General features: G+C 43.9%; 1 protein-coding gene across 1 annotated transcript in view; it reads left to right on the top strand.

Moving 5' to 3' along the window:
- Window positions 1-7,286: 7,286 nt before the first annotated feature.
- HSDL2 (hydroxysteroid dehydrogenase like 2) overlaps window positions 7,287-25,297 on the top strand; it is an 82,511-nt gene continuing 64,500 nt past the window's right edge. The window contains 2 exon segments of the mRNA NM_001199126.2: window positions 7,287-7,540; window positions 24,320-24,483. Of these exon segments, the coding sequence (NP_001186055.1) occupies window positions 7,524-7,540; window positions 24,320-24,483 (181 nt within the window). The 5' untranslated portion in view covers window positions 7,287-7,523.

Below are 25,297 nucleotides of genomic sequence, written 5' to 3'. Positions count from 1 at the left end.
TGACGCGATGTTGGCTCACTGCAATGTCCACCTCCTGGGTTCAAGTGATTCTCCTGCCTCAGCCTCCCGAGTAGCTGAGATTATAGGCACCCACCACTACGCCCAGCTAATTTTTGTATTTTAGTAGAGACAGGGTTTTACCATGTTGATCAGGCTGGTCTTGAACTCCTGACTTCAAATGATCCGCCTGCCCTGGCCTCTCACAGTGCTGGAATTATAGGCATGAGTCACCATGCCCAGCCTCAAAAGATATTTCTAACTTCAAATCTCAGAGAGTATGGGTTGGATATTGATGTCTCTCTCTTTTTTTTTTTTTCTTCAGGTCTTTGGGTTCTTTATGCAAATAGATGTTCAACCCACCTAGAAAACTACAAACCAAGGAGAGAAGCCTTAATTAAGCCCTGTAATAGGGTTCCTAGAGGGACAGAAATAATAGGCTGTGTGTGTGTTTGTGTGTGTGTGTATGTGTGTATATATATATCACACACGTATATATATAAACACATATATATACATACATACTCATATATACATGAGTTTATTAAGTATCAACTCACATGATCACAAGGTCCCACAATAGGTCATCTACAAGCTGAGGAACAAGGAGAGCCAGTCTGAGCCCCAAAACTGAAAAACTTGGAGTCTGATGTTCAAGGGCAGGATGCATCCAGCATGGGAGAAAGATGTAGGCTGGGAGGCTAGGTCATTCTAACCTTTTTACATTTTTTCTGCCCGCTTTGTATTCGCTGGCAGTTGTTTAGATGGTGCCCACCCAGATTAAGGGTGGGCCCACATTCCCTAGCCCACTGACTCAAATTTTAATCTCCTTTGGCAACACCCTCACAGACACACCAAGGATCAATACTTTGCATCCTTCAATCCAATCAAGTTGACACTCAGTATTAACCATCACAAGTCCACCCCTTGTCAACTTGAACCCATACACATCTCCTGAGATCATACATAATCTTCAAATAAAGACAATAAGATCATAATTCCACCTAACACAACTATCCTTCATACAACCAGAAACATATCAATCCCCAATCCAAATGCTATTAAAGTTAACAATACTTAAATGCTGACATGAAGTCAATAAATATGATGTCACATGATAAAGGAAAAAGGAAATAAAATGAAGATATTTTCTTAGTACACGTGTATACTTGCACAAACATGTTTTTAACAAAAGAAGGAAATATCCATGACAATTACAGTCCTTGTTTCCACAACTGGTCATGTGGTCACAGCTGGTATTGATGACTATCTTCTTCTGCTACCCATTCTGTATTCCCTTTGCCTTCATCAAGCAGCTCAGCAGGTTGTGGTTTTTTTCCTGGTGGGGTGACCCAAACTTTCATTTCTGAAGGGTCTGGGCAATTTATAGTCCTGCTTGGATTGGGCTGCTGTAGTTTCCCATCGACCTTAACCACAGGGCATGATAATACTAAGAGATGCCCTAATGGGTCTCCTGCATTCCATGAATACTGTGGAGTAGTAGACTGATTTCATCTTGATAATCAGGGTCAATCACACCAGCCAACACTAACTCCCTTCTTAGCCTGTTAACTTAAAGGTAGGAGGAGCCCAAAGTGTCCAGGTGGCAATCGTAACTTCCAGTTTAATGGAATCATTGTTGTGTCTCCTGGTGGCAGCATTCCTCCCTCTGGAACTAAGACCTCTAGGCCATCAGAACGTAATGTCACAGGAACAGGGAGCAAAAACTTGCTAGTGGATCGCTAGGCGTTATGGTGAGTAGTGCCACTTCCACTTCTACCGCTTGATTCCTGGACCCATGAATCCTGGCTACGGGAGAAACAGTACCATACATTGGACACTGATTCAGAGCATACACAATCTTCTGAAGAACTTTGCCCCAGCCCTGCAAAGTACTGTCACCTAGTTGGCGTTGTAATTGTGACATCAAAAGGCCATTCCACTGTTCTATCGATCCAGCTGCTTCAGGATGATGGGGAACATGGTAAGACCAGTGAATTCCATGAGCATGAGCCCACTGCCACACTTCTTTAGTCATAAAGTAAGTGCCTTAGTCAGAGGCAATGCTGTGTGGAATACCACGACGGTGGATAAGGCATTCTGTGAGTCCATGGATGGTAGTCTTGGCAGAAGCACTGTGTACAAGATAGGCAAACCCATATCCAGAGTAAGTGTCTATTCGAGTGAGGACAAACCTCTGCCTTTTCCACGATGGAAGAGGTTCAGTATAATCAACCTGCCATCAGGTATCTGGCTGATCACCCTGAGGAACTGTACCATATCAAGGGCTCAGTGTTGGTCTCTGCTGATGGCAAATTGGGCACTCAGCAGTGGCCGTAACCAGGTCAGTCTTGGTGAGTGGAAGTTCCTGTTGCTGAGCCCATGAATAACCTCCATCCCTGCCACCATGGCCACTTTGTTCGCGGACCCATTGGATGATGGCAGGGGTGGTTGGGGAAAAGGGCTGAGTGGTGTCCATAGAACGAGTCATCCTATCCACTTGATTATTAAAATCTTCCTCTCCTGAGTTCACCCATTGGTGAGCACTCGCATGGGATAAAAATATCTTCACAGTTTTTGACTACTCAGAGAGGTCCATCTACATACCTCTTCCCCAAATTTTATTCTCACCAATTTTCCAATCATGCTTCTTCCAAGTCCCTGACTATCCAGCCAAACCACTGGCTACAGCCCATGAATCATTATATAATCACACATCTAGTCATCTCTCCTTCCATGCAAAGTGCACATCCAGGTGCACTGCTCAAAGTTCTGCCCACTGGGAAGATTTCCCTTCACCACTGCCCTTCAGGGATGTCCTAGAAAGGGGCTGTAGTGCTGCAGCTTTCCACTTTCAGGGGGTGCCTGCATATCATGCAAAACATCTGTGAACCAGGCCCTAGTCTTCTCTTTCTCTGTCAACTGATCATGATCATAGGGAACTCCCCATGAGGCCATTGGTGCAGGCTGGGGGAGAGAAGGCAGGGTGGCAGGAGTGGAGACCATGGGCATTTGAGCCACTTCCTCATGTAACTTATTCCTCAGGTGACTTCAAGACCGGCGAGAGCCTGATCACACATATACCACTTCCACTGGATGATAGAATGCTGCTGTGCACAACCCACTTTATAGCTAGATGGGTCAGAAAGCACTCAGTTCATGATAGGCAGTTCAGGTCACATGGTGACTTGCTGACCCATAGTCAAACGTTCAGTTTCCACTAAAGCCCAGTAACAGGCTAAGAGCTGTCTCTCAAAAGGAGAGTAGTTATCTGCAGAAGATGGCAGGGCCTTGCTCCAAAATCCTAGAGGCCTCCACCGTGAGTCATTTATGGGTCCTGCCAAAGGCTCCAGATAGCATCCCTATCTGCCACTGACCCCTCAAGCACCATTGGATCTGCTGGGTCAATGGCCCAAGTGGCAGAGCAGCTTGCACAGCAGCCTGGACCTGTTGCAGAGCCTTCTCCTGTTCTGGACCCTACTCCTGGTACCAAAATCTATATTAGTCAGAGTTCTCTAGAGGCACGGAACTAATAGGATATAAATATACGTGTGTGTGTGTGTGTGTGTTGTGTGTGTGTAGGGCAGTTTATTTATTTATTTTTTTGAGACAGAGTCTTGCTCCGTCACCAGGCTGGAGTGCAGTGGCGCGGTCTTGGCTCACTGTAACCTCCACCTCCCGGGTTCAAGTGATTCTCCTGCCTTAGCCACCCAAGTAGCTGGGACTACAGGTGCGTGCTACCACGTCCAGCTAATTTTTGTATTTTTAGTAGAGATGGGGATTCACCATGTTGGCCAGAATGGTCTCAATCTCTTGATCTTGTGGTCTGCCTGCCTCGGCTTCCCACAGTGCTGGGATTACAGGCGTGAGCCACCGCGCCTGGCCTATTAAGTATTAACTCACATGATCACAAGGTCCCATAATAGGCCATCTGCAAGCTGAGGTGCAAGGAGAGCCAGTCCAAGTCCCCAAACTGAAGAACTTGGAGTCTGATGTTGGAGGGCAGGAGGGGGATAAATGCACAGGGGAAGGATATAGGCTGGCAGGCTAGGCCAGTCTCATCTTTTCAGGTTTTTCTGCCTGTTTTATATTCACTGGCAGCTGATTAGATGGTGCCCAGCCAGATTAAGGGTGGGTCTGCTCTCCCCAGTCCACTGACTCAAATGTTAATGTCCTTTGGCAATACCCTCACAGACACATCCAAGACCAATACTTTGCATCCTTCAATCCAATCAAGTTGACACTCAGTATTAACCATCACAAGCCCTATGAAATAAAAAGTTTTATGACCCCTTTCTTCCCAGAATTACGAATGCCAATTTACTTGCTCTACATTTATACAACTTCAATGACCTGGGGCAGGTAGGTTTGCAATGTTTTGTTACTTCCCCATTGTCCATATCCACTTGTGTCCTTGGCCATGGCCAACTAATTTACAGGTTGAAACATTTCCCAGCACTTTGGAAGGCTGTGTGGTGGGAGGACTGCTTGAGGCGAGGAGTTCAAGACCAACCTGGGCAAAATAGTGAGACCGCTGTCTCTATAAAAAGTAAGATTAGCCAGGTGTGGTGGCACATTCCTGTGGTCCTGGCTACTTGGGCGGCTGAGCCCAGGAGGTTGAGGCTACAGTGAGCCATGATCGTGCTGCTACACTCCAGCCTGGGTGACGGAGCAAGATCTTATCTCAAAAAAACAAAACAAAACAAAACACATTGTACTAGACTGTCTTAGTATTTGAAGCTTGAACAGATACACAGAAAAGACAGAGAAGCCACCTACAACGCATTCTAGAAAGAAGATCATGCTGCTGAGGATCATGGAAGTATCCTGGTTCCCATTGTCAAGCTTAGTTGTTCAGCTCTTCCTTAAGTTATATAAACTATCCCAGAATTCTTCTAAATTCCCCAACCCCTTTAATTTGGTTTAAATTAGCCAAATCAGGTTATTGTTGCCTATAACGAAAACTTAAGGGAAATAAATTGGTTGGGAGAATGTGTTGTAGCCAGTAGCCTGTCAAGAAAATGTTGCATTTTTAAGTGGTTTTGTCAAGCTGAGAAGGGATGAAGTGAGGGAGACTTATCTGACTTTCAAGATACTTGGCTTTCAAACCATTTGTTTTCACTTCTTGACTGTGTTATCACCATCCTCCCAGGACTTTACACCAGAAATCTGAAGGTCACCACTGATACCATCTTCCCCTCTTTGTTCCTATGTCTAATCATTAGTTACATCTGCCAGGTTCCATACCTTGAGTATGTCTTTTCATTCCCACTATTACTGCCTTAGTTCAGGTTACTGCTTTTCTTACGCATTACATTACTATGGGCTTTTAAATGGCTTCTGTGCCTTTATCTACTCACAAACTATTCACGCTGCAGTCAGAAGTGTTCTTTCTAAGCCAAAATTATTCACTTCCAAAATGAAGATCTAATTATGTTCACAAGTCCTCTCCTTCTTCACCCATTCCCCACTCTAGTGTTAATCTAATACTAGGTTAATCAAGGTAATGGGGTAGAAGGTCATGGGTAACTCCAAATCACACTTTAAATGAACTCTAGTCAAAGTACTGAATACAATGGATATAAACTTGCTTAGAAAAACTACCTCTAATAATTTAGGAATAAATTTGCCTTCTGTGAAAGCCATTCCAAAGTACAAAAATAGTATAATTACAGGTATTTAAGCTCACAAAATATCAAGGTTATGACTGAAAAATTGGCAAAGGTTTTTTGTTTCGCCTCTTAGTTGAGCTCTGTGTAACAAATGGAAATAGAAGCACACAAATTCAAGAGAAGGGACTCTAACAGACTGAGGATATTGTGGCTTTCAAAAAGGAGAGAACATTTTAGATGATACGAAGAAAATGTCACCCCATTACTCAGAATTCACTCTATTCGACAGATATATACACCCCTCAGCAAGTGCTCCTAAGGATGAGAGGAGAGTAAGTTTTTCCATCTATCTCTATCAACACTCTTCCTAAAATACCTAATGCCTAACAAGTCTAAAGAACACACTGGCTACTCATACCTCCCATAGGCAGAGACCTTGTCCTTTTTGTCCTGCTGTATCTCAGGTAACCAGCAGTCACTGAGCGGATGCTAATACATTTGCAAATTCCTCTGGAGCCTCTAAAGACCGTATCATGAATCATCAATTCAAATGCCTATAGGAGTAGGGCAGGTGATATGATTGAGTAAACAGAGTCATTTTAGGGCCTATAACAAAGGGGAGAGAGGCCAGGAGCGGTGGCTCACGCCTGTAATCCTAGCACTTTGGGAGGCCAAGGTGGGCCAATCATTTGAGGTCAGGAGCTCGGGACCAGCCTGACCAACATGGTGAAACCCCGTCTCTACTAAAAATACAAGAAAATTAGCCGGGCGTGGTGGTGCATGCCTGTAGTCCCAGCTACTTAGGAGGCTGAGGGAGGAGAATCGCTTGAACCCAGGAGGCGGAGGTTACAATGAGCCGAGATCCGCGCCACTGCACTCCAGCGTGGGCGACAGCGAGACTCCGTCTCAAAAAACAAAACAAAAACAAAGGGGAGCCTACAACTACATAAGCCATCTCCAGGCTAGTTTCTTTAACGAGTCTTCATATAATAATCTCCTCAGGGTCCTGTTTTATCCCTACAAAATACAAAACAGTTCCTCGTGTCTTCCTTCAAATATACTACAGTCTTTAGCTCATCAGGGTAGCTGAGTTAATCCAAGGCGTAATCCCAAAAGCGAAACTGAATGTCAGAATCGATCTCATCTCAACACTCATTCCAGAAGTAAAAACTTCTTCTGCAAGTTCAGCTTTTGACTAGGAATTCTTCAGCGCGACTTTTGCAGAGAGCTCTGTTCCAAGAAGCTGGCGGCTTAACACAAACTATCTACTCATGCACAAGGTGAGGCTGGCTTGGGTCCAGATTCGGCGGTAGAGTGGAAAAGTTACGCGGGCCGACTTTAACCACAAAGGTAATTTCTGCCCAGGGCTAGCGTTCCCAGAGGAGCCCGAGGGCGCGCCAGGCTCGGGTGCAGGGGCAAGAAGACCCAGAGCTAAGCACCCTCTGAGGGCCCGCCGAGGAGAGGGCGGGCTCAGGGCTCAGAGACCCTCCCAGCTTGGAGCCAGCGCTGGAACACGATAGCGCGAGGAGAAACCCCTAGACACGGCGAAAAGGCTAACGTAGCGGATGACGCTGCCCAGACGTTAGGCGCCGACGGGAGCCTGATTGTCACCGTAGGACCAGTGAGGGGGCGGGGCGGAGCTGTGCCTCAAAGCGCCTGCGCGGAGAGCCCCCTCTCAGGGACCAGGCTGGGAGGCGAGGAAAAGGAACGTGGGGCGCGGGAGGCCGACTGCATACGCAGGCGCACTCGGCGATCCCGGCTTTTCGGCGCACCCGTTCCAGCACAGGCCTTGGGGCGGGGCCTCGGGTGCAGGGGCGGGGCCGGGGCGGGGATAAATGCGGAGGGACTGTCCGGCTTTCGCTCTCAGCTCGCAGCCGCCGCAGTCGCCGCCACCTCCTCTGATCTACTAAAGTCATGTTACCCAACACCGGGTAAGGGGGTCGGGGCGGCGCGGGGAGAGACCCGGTCGGGCGAAGGGCGCGTCTCGGGGGGGCCGCCGCTAATCGCCCGGGCTGGCCGGCCCGGCGGTGGGAAGTCAAGGATGCTGCCTGGGCACGCTCTAAGCTCTGGTCCGCGTTGGGCGCTGTGCACCGAGAATCTGCGGTAACGCGTGAAAAGGAACACAAAGTTTTGTGTTACAGGGTGGCAGCAGTGTAGAAACCTCTTCCACTGGTAAAGGGCCGAGGGTAAGTCACTCTGCCGCCCGCAGTGCTGGCCCTCCCTGAATTTAGCAGGAGTGCATGCCTGGCCGAATGCGTACGAGTTCTAGGTGAAAGGTCGCAGGAGCAGCTCCAGAGTTTAAATGTAGAGTTTTCACTGTTCCTGACGCTCAATTCTAGAGTAATAATGGAGTGTTTAAAAACTGATTTCCAAATTAGAAACAAATTAAACCGATCTTAAAACATAGGTATCTTTTAGGGATTTTTTTCACCTTAAAAAATTGTGTTAAAATACGTATAAAATTTGCCATCTTAACCATTTTTTAAGTGTACACTTTAGTAGTGTTAAGTAGATTCATATCGTTGTGCAGTCAATCTCCAGAACTTTTTTCATCTGCAAGCTGAAACTCTACCCATTAAACAACCCCTCTTCCCCACCTCCGCTCATCCATTGGCAACCACCATTCTACTTTCTGGTTTATGTAAGGTCTGGGTATCTTGAGTTGAGTGACGTGTTGTCAGATTTTGTGATTTGCCTGAAACATGCAGGCATATAGCCAAAGACTTAAAACAGTTCAAAGAATATAGGGTAAAAAGTGAGTCTCCCCATCCGTAAAATCTAGTCCCCCAGTTACTTATGTTATGTTTCTGTTTCGTGCATGTATAAACATATTCTGTATACATCCAGACCCCCCCACACACAGGTACACAGACACACACACCCTTTCTTAAAAGTAGCAGCAAACTCTATTCTTGGTCTTGCTACTTTTAGTTGGTATGTCTTGGGACATTCTTTTTTTTTTTTTTAAAGACAAGGTCTCCCATGTTGCCCAGACTGGCCTCTAGCCTCGAACCCCCAGGCTGATGTTTCTTCCTTCTTAGTCTCTGGAGTACTTGGGATTACAGGCATGCACCACTGTGCCCAGGAACAAACATTTTCGGTACATGCAGATCTTCCGCCTCCTTTTTTTTTTTCTTTTGAGACAGAGTATCGCTCTTCTCCCAGGCTGAAGTGAAGTGGCGTGATCTCGGCTCACTGCAACCTCCGCCTCCTGGGTTCAAGCGATTCTCCTGCCTCAGCCTCCCTAGTAGCTGGGACTACAGGCGCGTGCCACCACGCCATGTTAATTTTTTTGTATTTTTAGTAGAGACGGGGTTTCACCATGTTAGCCAGGATGGTCTCGATTTCCTGACCTCGTGATCCGTCCGCCTCAGCCTCCCAAAGTGCTGGGATTACAGGTGTAAGCCACCGCGCCTGGCCCCTCCTCCTTTTTTTTTTTTTTTCCGAGACAAGAGTCTCACTCTGTCGCCCAGGCTGGAGTGCAGTGGCGCCATCTCGGCTCACTGCAAGCTCCGCCTCCCGGGTTCACGCCATTCTCCTGCCTCAGCCTCCCGAGAAGCTGGGACTACAGGCACCTGCCACCATGCCAGGCTAATTTTTTTGTATTTTTAGTAGAGACGGGGTTTCACCGTGTTCACCAGGAAGGTCTCGATCTCCTGACCTCGTGATCCGCCCACCTGGGCCTCCCAAAGTGCTGGGATTACAGGCGTGAGCCACCATGCCCGGCTACCCCTCCTCCTTTTTAATGGTTGCGTAATATTCTGTAACAGCCTGAGTATCCATTATGCAAAATGCTTGGTTCCAGAAGTGTTTTGGATTTCAGATTTGGTTTGCTCAACCTGTATATGAATATACCTTTGTTTATTTAACCTGTTCCCTATTGTTGGATACTAGACTGTTTCCAGTTTTTTGGATACTCTTTTTGCTTCCATGATTATACTTATATTTCTCTATTTGCATATATGTAAGTGTATATGTAGGGATAAACTCCTGGAAGTGAAATTGCTGGATCGAAGAGTAGATGTGGCTGACACAGTGGCTCACGCCTGTAGTCCCAGTACTTTGGGAGGCCGAGGTGGGTGGATCACTTGAGGTCAAGAGTTCGAGACCAGCCTGGCCAACATGGTGAAACCCTGTCTCCACTAAAACTACAAAATTACAAAAATTACAGATACAAAAATTAGCTGGGCCTGGTGGCGGGCACCTGTAATCCCAGCTACTCAGGAGGCTGAGGCAGGAGAACCGCTTGAACCTGGGAGGCGGAGGTGGCAGTAAACCAAGATCATGCCACTGCCCTGCCCTCCACCCTGGGTGAAAGAGTGAGACTCTGTCTCAAAAAGAAAAAAGAGTAAATGCACTTTATATTTTGGTAGAGATTGCCAGATGACCCTCCAGAAGGGTTGCACACCCAAAAGGATAAATGAGACCCCCTAATCCCACATGCTGGCTAACTGCAAAATAGTTAATGATGAAAATCTAATTAGAGAAAAAAGTGTCACCTCATTATTGTTAAATTTTGCATTTATTTTATCACAAGTGTGGATTTTGATCTCTTTGTATATTTAAACCAGGGACAATTTGATCCCCAGAGGACATTTGGTAATATCTGAGGACATTTTTGATAGTCACAATTGAACGGGGATGCTAATGCCATCTTGTGAGTAGAGTACAGGGATGCTGGTACACATCCTACAATGCACAAGCATTCCCTACAACAAATAATTATGTAGTCCAAGAGGTCAGTCGTGCAGAGGTTGAGAAACCCTGGTTTAAAGCCATCTATGTATCTTTATATTTGTCTGGCTTAACAAACGGGGTTTTTGATTAATCTCTGAGGGCTCTGTGTATTTTAAAAATTTGTCTTTTATCATGTTACAAATATTTTCCAGTTTTTCATGTTGCATCTGGACTTTGATTATACTGTTTATTTAACATGGAGAAATGTGTTTTTGTAAAGCGAGAGTTATCAGTCTCTTAAGGCTTTTGCATTTTTGTGAGAAGCCTTTGAGTTAAACCAAGATCTTTCTTTCTTTCTTTCTCTTTTTTTTTTTTTTTTAGATGGAGGCTTGCTCTGTTGCCCAGGCTTGAGTGCAGTGGTGCGATCTTGTTTCACTGCATCCTCTGCCTCCCAGGTTCAAGTGATTCTCCTGCCTCAGCCTCCCAGGTTCAAGTGATTCTCCTGCCTTAGCCTCCCAGGTTCAAGTGATTCTCCTGCCGCAGCCTCCCAAGTAGCTGGGATTGCAGGCGCACAACGCCATGCCTGGCTAATTTTTATATTTTTAGTAGAGTCGGGGTTTCACCATGTTGGCCAGGTTGGTCTCAAACTCCAGACCTCAAGTAATCATCCTGACTCGGCCTCCCAAAATGCTAGGATTATAGGTGTGAACCACTGTGCCTGGGCAGATCTTTCTATAATTAGTTTCCTTCTAATATTTTTATGGTTTTATATGTTTATATTTTTCAAATATATTTCTATTGTATGTATTTTTTGTACTCAGATATTTTTTATCCCCCTGGGATTTGTTTCAGGAAGTGAGTTAGGAAGCCTACTTGATTTTTCTTCAGGTGGCTGCTCAGTTGTCCTAGCAGCATTGACTTAATAGTTAATCTTTTTTCTTCCGTTCGACATTCTACCTCTGTCGTACATTAAATTCTTGTACATGTAGAGGTCTGTTTCTGGACTTTCTGCTCTGCTACTTTAGTCTGTATTCATGTACCAGTACCAAACTGTTTAATTAATTAATTAATTGAGACGGGGTCTCACTCTGTCACCCAGGCTGGGGCGCATTGGCACTATCATAGGTCACTGCAGCCTTGATCTCCTGGGCTTAAGCAGTCCTCCCAGCTCATCTTCACAATTAGCTGGGACTAGAGACATGCACCATAATGCCTGGCTATTTAAAACAAATTTTTTGTAGAGGGGTCTCACTTTGTGGCCCAGGCTGGTCTCAAACTCCTGGGCTCAAGTGATCCTCCGGCCTCAGCCCCCGAAGTGCTAGGATTACAGATGTGAGCCACTCTACCCAGCCCAAACTATTTTAATTGTTTTAGTTTTATAAAATGTTTTAATATGTGGGAAAGCTAGTTCCCACCACATTTGGATTATTTTTCAGAATTTTCCTGGTTATACTTGGGTATTTATTTTTCCAAATGAACTTTAGAATAATTTGTATAGTTTTTTGGAAACAATTGTTCTTCCTTTTTAAAACAGTTAACAAAAATTTCAGCACTTTTACCTGATTTTGGGGTACCAGAGAATTTTAGTAAATCAAACTGTAAGTTAGCTCTGCATTAATAAGTTTTAGCCATCTATCAATAATACTAAGAAATTTGGAGCCTTCTTTGAAGTGCTCTTGCCTTCTATATTCTGGTACTAATGCTTTGGAGCTGGAGGGCTTCCTTACTGGCACAGATCGGGGTTATGTTTGCTTTTTTTTCTGCCAATGCCAAAGACTCTGAGTGAGGAAGAAAATGCCCTTTCTCCTACTGGGAATCAATCCAGCTATACTCAAGGCAAAGAGATACGGCTTTTTCACAGCAATAGTTGGGACATTTTCTTGTAAATACTTATATTAAAAATCACTTTAACCTGTCTGTGGTCCCAGCTACTTGGGAGGCTGAGGTGAGAGAATCACTTGAGTCCAGGAGGTTGAGGCTGCCGTGAGCTGTTGAGGCTGTTATGGTAAACTGAGGACCAGAGAGACCGATATTGGGAAGACAGGAGGATGTTTATTTAAGGTACGCACCGGCTCAGTGGATTCACGTCCAAAAAGCTGAGCCTTGAACAAAAACAGATTTTAGCTTATACAGACCAGCATACAAGAGCAAAACAAAGGCAGTAAATTTTACAGTGACAAGTCACGTAATCCATAGCATAACTGCTGACCTGGCACTAACCTGTGGCCTTGCATAGCTAGTGGCCTAGCAGCTGCATTGAAAAAACAGGCACTTTGCAAATCTTACTTAAATACAAGCATTGGCAAACATAGTCATAACTAATAGTACAGGAGAGACAGTGAAGGAAATCGTTTTTCTTCTTTTAACCTTGCTCAGGGGTGTTTGGAGCTCATTTCTGCAGGCTAGGTCACTATGATCTGTCTATAGCCTTGCTTGCAGTAGTGAAAAACTTGTGTTTTTCACTTAACCCTTACTTTCCGTGGAGTGAATAAATGCAATATTTATTTTTCTTTAAATTTCTCCCTCAAGGCGACAGAGCAAGACCGTCAAAAGAAAAACACAATGACAACAAAACCACTTTAATATTTTGGGTATACTGCCTTTTGTATAAAAAAAGGAAGGGATAATTTTTCACATACATGGAGTGTGATATCTATATATATATGTATGTTTGCTTATCTTTGAAAAAAGTACAAAAATGATAGGCCAGAAATTAATGAAGCTAGTCACCTAGAGGTAAGAGATCAGACTTCTTTTTTAAAAGTTTTTAAGTTTCATTTATTTATTTATTTATTTATTTTTGAGATGGAGTCTTGCTCTGTCGCCCAGGCTGGAGTACAGTGGCGTGATCTAGGCTCACTGCAACCTCTGCCTCTGTTCAAGCGATTCTCCTGCCTCAGCCTCCGGAGTAGCTGGAATTACAGGTGTGCACCACACACCTGGCTAATTTTTTTTTTTTTTTTTTTTTTAAGACGGAGTCTTGCGCTGTGGCCCAGGCTGCACCTCCAGGGTTCAAGCAATTCTCCTGCTTCAGCCTCCCCAGTAGCTGAGATTACAGGTGCCTGCCACCATGCCTGGCTGGTGTGTGTGTGTGTGTGTGTGTGTGTGTGTGTGTTTAGTAGAGACAGGGTTTCACCATGTTGGTCAGGCTGGTCTCCAACTCCTGACCTCGTGATCCACCTGCCTCAATCTCCCAAAGTGCTGGGATTACAGGCCTAAGCCACCGCGCCTGGTCAATTTTTGTATTTTTTTAGTAGAGAGGGAGTTTCGCCACGAAACTGGTCTCGAGCTGACCTCAGGTGATCTGCCTACCTCGGCCTTCCAAAGTGCTGGGATTACAGGCGTGAGCCACTGCACCCGGCCTTAATTCTTTTTTAACCCCACAAGTATTATTTTATTATTATTATTATTATTATTATTTTTTTTGAGACGGAGGCTCGCTCTGTCGCCCAGGCTGGAGTGCAGTGGCCGGATCTCAGCTCACTGCAAGCTCCGCCTCCCAGGTTTACGCCATTCTCCTGCCTCAGCCTCCCGAGTAGCTCGGACTACAGGCGCCCGCCACCACGCCCGGCTAGTTTTTTGTATTTTTTTAGTAGAGACGGGCTTTCACCGTGTTAGCCAGGGTGGTCTTGATCTCCTGACCTCGTGATCCGCCCGTCTCGGCCTCCCAAAGTGCTGGGATTACAGGCTTGAGCCACCGCTCCCAGCTGTATTATTTTATTATTATTGTACTCTTTCTAAAAAAGATTTCTGTACTTATTTACCAATATCTTTGGTTTTCCTATTTTCTTGAATTTCAGACCTTCCATGTGGAAACACTTTTCTTCTGACTGAAGTGTAACCTTTAGTAAATAAGGTGTAAGACAGAATGAAAAACTATTTGGATTATAATGAAATAAACAATGCTGTAGTTATTTGCCGATGATGTAATTATCCTGCACAGGAAACCAAAATAACGTATAACTGAATTGTTATAATTAATAAAAGTTTAAGAAAATTGCTATATATAAAAGTCAACAAATAAAAATAATTTTGAGCTTGGCATGGTGGCTTACGCCTATAATCCCAACATTTTGAGAGGCCAAGGTGGGAGGATCGCTTGAGCCCAGGTGTTCAAGGCCACCCTGGGCAACATAGAAAGACTCTGTCTCTACCAAAAAAAAAAAAAAAAAAAAAATCAAGCATAGTGATGCACACCTGTGGTCCTAGTTATTCAGGAGGCTTAGGTAGGAGGATTAGTTGAGCTAGGGGGTCAAGTCTGCAGTAATCTGTGATTGTGCCATTCCACACTAGCCTGGGCGACAAAGGGAGACTCTCTCAAAAAATAATAGTAAGTTAGATTTCTACACAAGCAAAAATCTGCAAGAAGTGTATAGTACATAGCAATAAAAATGAGAAGTTCAAAATCCCAGATATGGACTCCACTACAGGACAAATTATGTATATTCTTCAGCAAATAAATGGCATAAAGAGTGGAAGGGAAGCTGGCACTGATTAAAAGAGAAACTCTTAAGGTATAACAACCAAATGTAATGTGGGGTACTTATTGGATCCTGATTTGATCAGGCCAACCACAAAAAAAACTGAGATAATTATAAAAGTTTGAGCATAGACAGATATTGGGTGATATTGAGAAATTATTGTTAATTTTCTTAGGTATAATAATGACATTAGTGTTTTAAAAGTTTTTATCTGTTAGAAAAGTAAATACTGAAGTATTCATAGGTGAAAGTACATAACCTCTGGGATTTGGTTTCTTTTCTTTTCTTTTTTTTTTTTTTTTTGAAACAGGGTCTCACTCTGTGGTTCAGGCTGGAGTGCAGTGGTGTGATACCAGCTGACTGCAACCTCCGTGTTGTGGTCCCAGGTGATCCTCCTACCTCAGCTTCCTGAGTAGTTGGGACTACGGGTGCATACCACATGCCTGGCTAATTTTTCTATTTTTTAGTAGAGATGAGGTTTCTCCATGTTGCCCAGGCTGGACTCAAACTCCAGGGCTAAAGTGATCTGCCCACCTCCGCCTCCCAAAGTGCTGAGATTATAGGCATGAACTACCATGCTACCCGGGATTTGCTCTCTGATGATTGCTTTCACAATTTAGTTGTTGGATAAACATGGAAGCTTATTATACTCTTTTCTGGTTTTTTGAATGTATTTGAAAATTCCATAATAAAAAGAGTCTTTGTTTTTGCACTGATTGTTTATTGGTTGCAAGGGAAGGAATAGTAACTGTGCAGTGGAGAAATATGGTAACACTATGGATAGATGATAAAAATTAACATTATAAAGTGAGTACAGATGGACGTTGTATGCTGCCCTATGGGATATACTGAGGAAAACACAGTATCACATGTTCTGGTTGGAAATGCATAACCGGAATCTAATCATGAAGAAATATCAGTTGAATCCAAAATGAGCATTCAGCCAGGGGTGGTGGCTCATGCTTGTAATCCCAGCACTTAGCAAGGCCAGGGCAGGAGAATCGCTTGAGCCCAATCGTTCAAGACCAGGCTGGCCAACATAGTAGGACCCTGTCTCTACAAAAAATGAAAAAATTAGCCGGGCTTGATGATGCGTGCCTGTAGTCCCAGCTACTCAGGAGACTGAGTAGGAGACTTGCTTGAGTCCAGGAGGTCAAGGCTGCAGTGAGCCCTGATCACACCACTGGACTTCAGCCTTGGTGACAGGCAAGACCCTGTCTCAAAAAACAAACAAACGAACAAACAAACAAACAAAAAGCCAGGTGCTGTGGCTCACGCCTGTCATCCTAGCACTTTGGGAGACTGAGGCAGGCAGATCACGAGGTTAGGAGTTCAAGACCAGCCTGACCAACATGGTGAAACCCCATCTGTACTAAAAATAGAAAAATTAGCTGGGCATGGTGGCACGTGCCTGTAATCCCAGCTACTCAGGAGGCTGAGGCTGGAGAATCACTTGAACCTGGGAGGTGGAGGTTGTAGTGAGCCGAGATCGCGCCACTGCACTCCAGCCTGGGAGACAGAGCTAGACTCTGTCTCAAAAAAAAAAGAAAAAAAAAAAAATAGGCCAGGTGTGGTGGCTCACAGCTGTAATCCCAGCACTTTGGGAGCCTAGGCCAGTGGATCACAAGGTCAGGAGTCCAAGACCATAGTGAAACCCCGTCACTGCTAAAAATATAAAAAATTAGCCAGGTGTGGTGGTGCATGCCTGTAATCTCAGCTACTCAGGAGGCTGAGGCAGAATTGCTTGAACCTGGGAGGTGGAGGTTGCAGTGAGCTGAGATTGTGCCACTGCACTCCATCCTGGGTGACAGAGTGTGACTCCATCTTGGAAAAGAAAAAAACTAAGGATCATTGTATTTTTAAAAAAGGAGTGCAGACTGTATTTTTCAAAAGGTCAATATCATAAAAGACAGAAGAGGCTGCAAAAATGTTCTAGAGTAAAGGAGACTAAAGAGATATGTCAATTAAAAGCACTACCCTAAACTGGGTCCTGTAGTGGAAGGAAAAAATGCTCTAAAGGGCATTATTGAATCAATTGACAAAATTAAAATACTATGAAAGTAGATACATAAGAGACCAAGCTTTGATGTATTCAGATCACTTTTTTTTTTTTTTGAGACAGGGTCAGTCTCTGTTTCCCAGGCTAGAGTACAGTAGTGTAATCATGGCTCACTGCAGCCTTGACCTTTGGGCTCAAAAAATCTTCCTGACTGAGCCTCCCGAGTAGCTGGGACTATAGGCGTGCACCACCACACATAGCTAATTTTTAAATTTTGTAGAGACAGGGTCTCACTATGTTGCCCTGGCTGGTTTCGACTTCTGGGCTCAAATGATCCCCCTGTCTTGGTCTCCCAAACTGCTGGGATTATAGGCATGAGCCACTGCACCTGGCCTCAAATCACTCTTAAGTGTTTTGGAGAAAATAAGATATAAAGAAGGAGAAAGAGAGAAGGAGAGAAAATGAGCACAAATGCTAAATCATTGGGGTAAAATATTAACCATATATGTATCTGGGTGAAAGATATGTGAGTATTTTTTGGTACTACTATTATTCTTGCAACTTTTCTTTAAGTTTGAATTATTTACAAATAAAAAGTTGGAAAAAGTTAAAAATAATGGAGTACCTAGGAATAAAGCCAACAAAAGATGTATAATACCTTTCTGTAGGAAATTATATAATAGTGAAAAACAGAAGGACCTAAATAAACAGGGAGTTATACCATGTTCATGAATTAGAACACTCACTGTCACAAAGATGTCAATTCTTTCCACTTTGAATTATAGACTTATTATAATTTCTATCAAAATCTCAACTGATTTCACTTGATCAGTTAGATAATGAGATTCTAAAATATACGTGGGCCAGGCACAGTGGCTTATGCCTGTAATTCTAGCACTTTGGGAAGCTGATGCCAGTGGATCACTTGAGGTCAGGAATTTGAGACCAGCTTGGCCAACATGGCAAAACCCTGTCTCTACTAAAAATACAAAAAATAGCTAGTCACGGTGGCGTGTACCTGTAGTCCCAGCTACTCAGGAGGCTGAGGCAGGAGAATCACTTGAACCCAGGAGGCTGAAGTTGCAGTGAGCTGAGATCACACCACTGCACTCCAACCTGGGCGATGGAGCGAGACTCTGTCTCTAAATAAATAAATAAAGTAAAAATTAAAGTAAAATATATGTGGAAAAGCAGAGGTCCAAATATAGACAAGAAACTCTTGAAGAAGAATAAATTGGAATTATTTGCCTTATCAATTATTAAGACTGATAAAACTGTTTTAATTAAGGCAGTGTGGTCATGTAGATTAGTGGAACAGAATAGAGAGTCCAAAAGCAGATATATATATTTATGGACATTCAGTTTGTGACAGAGTTGATATGAAGAGCTGTGAGAAAGATGGGTATTTCAGACTTGGACAGTTGGTTATCTATGTGGGAAAAAATGTATTAGTCCCCTACCTCCGTTTATACACACAAATTAATTCCAGGTAGATTAAAGACCAAACTTATTAATTTATCTGTTTAGAGACAGGGTCTCGCTCTGTCACCAAGCTGGAGTGCAGTGACACGATCATGGCTCACTGCAGCCTCAACCTCCTGGGCTCAAGCAATCCTCTCACCTCAGCCTCCTGAGTAGCTGGGACTACAGGTGCACACCACTACACTGGGCTAATTTTTTAATTTTTTGTAGAGACAGGGTCTCACCATGTTGCCCAGGTTAGTCTTGTACTCCTGGGCTCAATCGATCCTCCCATCACGGCCTCCCAAAGTACTGGGATTATAGGTCTGAGCTACCACACAAGGTAGCTCAAGACCAAACTTTAAAAGGTAAACCATGAAACTTTTGAAATACAAATTAATACACTTATAGGAAAAAAAGAATTTCTTAAGATTCCCAAAGCCCGGGCCATAAAAGAAAAGAATTATACATTCCTTAATATTAATGAATTTTCTAGGCCGGATGCAGTGACTCACACCTGTAATCTCATCACTTTGGGAGGCCAAGGTGGGCAGATCACTTGAGGTCAGGAGTTCAAGACCAGCCTGGCCAACATGGTGAAACCCTGTCTCTACTAAAAATACAAAAAATTAGCCAGGCGTGATGGCACATGCCTGTAATCCCAACTATTTGGGAGGCTGAGGCAGGAGAATCACTTGAATCCAGGAGACAGAGGTTGCAGTGAGCTGAGATCGCACCACTGCACTTCAGTCTGGGTGACAGAGTAAGACTCCATCTCAAAAAAAAAAAAAAAAAGATTTTTCTATAATCCCAGTGCTTTGCGAGGCTGAGGCAGGAGAATTGCTTGAGGCCAGGAGTTAAAGATGAGCCTGGGCAACATAGCAAGACCCTGTCCCCCTCAAAAAATAAAAAAATTAAATTAAGCAGGCATGTTGGTGTGTACGTGTAGTTCCAGCTACTTGGGAGGCTGAGACAGGAGGATTGCATAATCCCAGGAGTAGGAGGTTATAGTGAGTTATGATTGAGCCACTGCACTTCAACCTGGGTGACACAGCAAGACCCTGTCTCCAATGATAAAGAATTTCTGCTAATCAGAAGACACTATAGGCCGGGTGCGGTGGCTCAAGCCTGTAATCCCAGCACTTTGGGAGGCCGAGACGGGCGGATCACGAGGTCAGGAGATCGAGACCATCCTGGCTAACACGGTGAAACCCCGTCTCTACTAAAAAATACAAAAAACTAGCCGGGCGAGGTGGCAGGCGCCTGTAATCCCAGCTACTCGGGAGGCTGAGGCAGGAGAATGGCATAAACCCGGGAGGCGGAGCTTGCAGTGAGCTGAGATCTGGCCACTGCACTCCAGCCTGGGCGACAGAGTGAGACTCCGTCTCAAAAAAAAAAAAAAAAAAAAAAAAGACACTATAAAAATAGTGAAAGAGCAAGCCACAAATGAAAAGATACTGAAATGTATGTAATTTATAGACTTGTATGACTCAATAAGAAAAAAGTTAACCTTATTTATAGAAAAATGGGCAAAACTGGCCAGGCTTGGTGGCTCACATCTGTAATCCCAGCACTTTGGGAGGTGGAGGCAGGTGGATCACCTTGAGGTCAGAAGTTCGAGACCAGCCTGACCAAAATGCAGAAACCCCCATCTCTACTAAAAGTACAAAATCAGCTGGGTGTGGCGGCGCATCCCTGTAATCCCAACTACTTGGGAGGCTGAGGCACGAGAATCACTTGAACCCGGGAGGCGGAGGTTGCAGTGAGCCAAGATTACACCATTGTACTGCAGCCTGGGTAACAAGAGCGAAACTCTGTCTCAAAGGAAAAAAAAGAAAAAGAAAAGTGGGCAAAACCAATTAATAGGAACTTTGCAAGAGAAGGAACACAAGTGACTATTAACATGGGAACAAAAATGTATTCCACCTCATTAGTAACTGGGGAAGTGCAAATGAAAATTGCATTGGGATATCATTTCATAATACAGAATTGGGAAAAATTTTTTTTTTTTTTTTTTTTTTTTTGAGATGGAGTCTCGCTCTGCCGCCCAGGCTGGAGTGCAGTGGCCGGATCTCAGCTCACTGCAAGCTCTGCCTCCCGGGTTTACGCCATTCTCCTGCCTCAGCCTCCCCAGTAGCTGGGACTACAGGCGCCCGCCACCTCGCCCGGCTAGTTTTTTGTATTTTTTAGTAGAGACGGGGTTTCACCATGTTAGCCAGGATGGTCTCGATCTCCCGACCTCGTGATCCGCCCGTCTCGGCCTCCCAAAGTGCTGGGATTACAGGCTTGAGCCACCGCGCCCGGCCGCAAAAAAATTTTAAGGTCAGATATTACCAAGTGTTGGGGAGGTTGTGGAGCTACAGGAACTCTTATACTCATTCACTGCTGTTGGTAAGAATATTATCCTCTTTGGGCCAGGTGCAGTGGCTCACGCCTGTAATCCCAGCACTTTGGGAGGCCGAGGTAGGCGGATCATGAGGTCAGGAGATCAAGACCATCCTGGCCAACATGGTGAAACCCCATCTCTACTAAAAATACAAAAATTAGCTGGGCGTGGTGGCGTGCGCCTGTAGTCCCAGCTACTTGGGAGGCTGAGGCAGGAGAAATGCTTGAACCCGGGAGGCAGAGGTTGTGATGAGCCAAGATTGCGCCACTGCACTCCAGCCTGGTGACAGAGTGAGACTCAGTCTCAAAATAATAATAATAATAAATAAATAAATAAATAAATAAATAAATAAATAAAACAGAACCACAAACTGGATGGCTTAAAGCAAATGGATGCTCTCACTGTTCTGGAAGCCAGAATTCTGAAACCAAGGTGTCAGCAGGCCTGCGCTGTTGCAGTTCTAGGAAGAATCTTTCTTTGCTTCTTCCCAGCTTCTGAGGGTGGCCAGCGATCCTTCTGTTTGGGCCTTACAGCTGCATCCCTCCAGACTCTCTGCCTTTGTCATCATACATTCTCTGTGTGTCTGTCTTTACATAGTCTTCCCTCTCAGAAGGACACCTGTCCGATTGGAGTAAGGGCCCACCCTACTCCAATATGACTTCATTTTAACTAATTACGTCTGCAGCAATCCTGGTTCCAACTAAGGTCACCTTCTAAAGTTAGGACTTCCACTTGCTTTTTAGGGGACACAATTCAATCAATAACAGGGAGATAAGGCCGGGGTTATCTTCCTGTTATTGACTGATAACATCCCTTGCTATTATCTTAATTTTTATTCTTTTATTCTTTTTTAATGAGTTTACTAGGAAATTATTTTAGATGTCTCCTTCTCACTTAGCAAGTGAGTAAATAAAAAGTTTAAATGAACTTAATTTAATGTTTATAAGCCCAGCACTTAGGGAGGCCAAAGCAGGAGGATCGCTTGAGCCCAGTTCAAGACCAACCTGGGTGACACAGTGAGACACTGTTTCTACAAAAAATTTAAAATTTTCCAGGTGTGGTCGTACACGCCTGTAGTCCCAGCTACTTAGCTGGTGAGGCAGAAGGATCACTTAAGGCCAGAGGCAGAGGTTGCAGTGAGCCGTGATCACACCACGGCACTCCAGACTGGACGACAAACAAACAAACAAAAAAAGTAGCAGAAGGATAATGTTTTATCTAATTAGGATTCAAAATTAGCATTCCTTATCATCAAAATTGATCACAAATGCTCATCTGTAGCAATCAATCTTAGCTCCAGGGCCATACACAAACAGGTGGTGGGTCAGATTTGGCCTGGGGCCATAATTTGCGGACTGTTGATTTAGACTCAGACCTAGGTACTAGGAATAATGAAAAAACAAGGGAATGAATAATAACATTTAAGGTAGTTTTCGTTCTGTGGGGTGGGGGAAGGAAGGAGGATAGAGTTGGAGAGGAATATACAGGTGGCTTCTGGGGTATTGGTAATATTCTATCTTGCCTTGATACTACTGTTCATTTTAATTTTGTTCATTAAACAATACACATTGTTTTACATGCTTTTTATGTGTGCTATATTTCACGAAAAATAATTTCAACCTCTCTGACTCCTCCCCACTTCTCCACCCTCCCTCCTTCTTACCAAACCAATTATTCCTTATTTTAAAACCGCTTCCCACTTTTACCTCTGATCTCTTCTGGAGTGTAATCCTCTGGGTTTTACAAGAGTTTTATGTTCTTTTATTAACAAACCTGTTAATCTATTACCAATCTCAGGTCATTCCTCTTTCTTTGTCATTGTTGCTTTTGCTCTTCTCTCTCCATTCTTTTCCTTAAGCAGACTTTTAAATTTGCCCTTAGAAAGTAAAAAAGAAAGTGGGTTTCCCTTGCTGTTATCTTACTTTATTTTATTCTTTTAGTTTTTCTTTTATGAGTTTACTAGGAAATTATTTTAGATGTCTCCGTTTCACTTAGCAACTGAGTAAGCAGAAAGTTTAAGTGAACTAAATGAAATGGTGGGAGGCCAGGGTGGGAGGATCACATAAGGCCAGGAGTTTGAGACCTGCCTGGGTAACATACCAAGCCCCTGTCTCACAAACAGTTTTAAAAAGTAGTTGGGTATGGTGATGTGCGCCTGTAGTCCCAGCTGCTTGTGAGGCTGAGATGGGAAGATCACTTAGGCCCAGGAATTCAAGGCTGCAGTGAGCCATGGTTGTGCCACTGTACTCCAGCCTGGGTAACAGAGCTGTCTGGAAAAGGAAAAAAAAAAAAAAAAAGCACGTAGGAGTTCAAGGCCAGCCTGGGTAAGATGGTGAGACCCCATTTCCATTTTAAAAAACAAAAACAAAAAACAGGCTGGCCGGGTGCGGTGGCTCACACCTGTAATCTCAGCACTTTGGAAGGCCGAGGTGGGTGGATCATGAGGTCAGGGGTTCAAGACCAGCCTGGCCAACATGGTGAAACCTCATCTCTGCTGGAAATACAAAAATTAGCTGGGCATGGTGGTGCACACCTGTAGTCCCAGCTACTCGGGAGGCTGAAGCAGGAGTATCGCTTGAACCTGGGAGGCAGAGGTTGCAGTGAGCTGAGATCGTGCCACTGCACTCCAGCCTGGGCGACAGAGCGAGACTCCATCTCAAAAAACACACACACACACAGCACACACACAAAAATAATGAAATGGGCACAGGGACCTGTCAGTACATTTGAATCAGAATATTTCAGATCAACCTGCAGCAATTTGTGAGACTTCTCGGTTTGTTTATTTAAAACAGCTCTTTTGAGATGTGATTCACGTACCACACTATTCACTCATTTAAAATATGCAATTCATTGGCTGTTAATATATTCACAGAGTTATGCAGCCATCACCACAGTCAATTTTAAAACCTTTTAATCATCCCAGAAAGAAACCCCTCAACCCTCCGTTGTCAGCCTCCAACCCCTCCCACTTCCAGCTCGAGGTAACTTCTGATCTTTGTGTCTCTATAGGTTTGCCTATTCTGGACATTTCATGTAAATGGCATCATCTGTGGTCCTTCCTGACTGGCTTCTTCCACTTAGCAGAATGTTTTTGGTTCATCCATGTTGTGGTTTATAGCAGTACTTTATTTCTGAACATTATTTCATTGTATGCATGGCTACACCACATTCTGCTTATCTGTTCATCAGCTGATGGACATGTGGGTTGTTGCCACCCTGGCTATTATGAGCGTTCGTTGAACAATTGTTTGTTTTTAGATAATTTCTTTTAAGTGGCATTTAGTCATTGTGGAAAATTTGAAAAATATTAAAGAATATAAAGAATATGATAAAATTTACTCATAATCCCGCCACTCAAAAAAAAAAAAAAGCTTTATTGACATGTTTTCTGTGGGAAAAAAATGCACGTTTATATAATTTGTTTTATAATTCTTCATTTCTCTTGAAGATTTGCTTTGCATTTGAACAGGTTTTGTTTGCCAAATCACAGCAAGACTGGCCAACTGCAGTTGTCGTAAATAATTTATAAGTCATTGTGCAGTGGGAGTACAGTGGAGTTATCTGCCATCAGATGGGCATGGGGAGGGTTTAGAGAAAATTTCAGAGGAGGAAACATATATTGTAAAAATATGTATGAGGTTCTGATACCCATCAGTAAATAAAATATTGGGTCTTCTAATAAGGTCATTTTGTTCTGTTGTAGGAGGCTGGCAGGATGTACAGTCTTTATCACAGGTGCAAGCCGTGGCATTGGCAAAGCTATTGCATTGAAAGCAGCAAAGGATGGAGCAAATATTGTTATTGCCGCAAAGACTGCCCAGCCACATCCAAAACTTCTAGGCACAATCTATACTGCTGCTGAAGAAAGTGAGTGTGACAGTGCCATTTGATAAAATGTCTTTCTAGTGGTTTCAATACATAGAGAATTTGCTGGAGAGTTTAGATAAAGCTGTTTGAAAGCTACCCTGAAAATAATTGTATCTAGTGAAAGAAGTATTTATGTTGTCACCTTGGGGCAGTGCTTCTTACCATTTTTCTCCTCCAGCACTTTTAAGCAATGTGAGAGATTCCATTTAAAAATCTTATTTCATGGCTTGGCGTGGTGACTCACACCTGTAATTTCAGCACTTTGGGAGGCTGAGGCGGGTGGATCACCTGAAGTCAGGAGTTCGAGACCAGCCTGGCCTACATGGCAGAAACCCTGTCTCTACTAAAAATACAAAAATTAGCTGGGTGGGGTGGTGCACACCTGTAATTCCAGCTACTCTGGAGGCTGAGGCAGGAGAATCACTTGAACCTGGGAGGCGGAGGTTGCAGTGAGCCAAGATCATGCCGCTGCACTCTAGCTCGGGTGACAGAGCGAGACTCTGTCTCTAAAAAAAAAAAAAAATCTTGTTTCATGAGGGCAGTGATCTTGGATGGGAGAGGGAGTGGGGAAGTAGAGTGGAGAGAATTTGATTGGCAAGTGGCATGAACTCTTTGAAAAAGCTTTATGTGTTATTTATTCTCTGCACAATTTGCAAGTCATCATTTTAATAACTTTTAGTTGACAAATAATTATCACATACTTCTATTTAAGGCATGGTGCTAGGCACAGAGCCAGGAGAGAGGGCTTAAAAATTCAACTTCAGTTGACATTGCTAGTTTTGTTAGTCATGTTCAGAGCACTGTGGTTATGTTA

Source organism: Macaca mulatta, chromosome 15, assembly GCF_049350105.2.
Source record: "Macaca mulatta isolate MMU2019108-1 chromosome 15, T2T-MMU8v2.0, whole genome shotgun sequence".
Classification (NCBI taxonomy): Eukaryota; Metazoa; Chordata; class Mammalia; order Primates; family Cercopithecidae; genus Macaca; species Macaca mulatta.
This window is presented reverse-complemented; position numbering and strand designations above follow the sequence as displayed.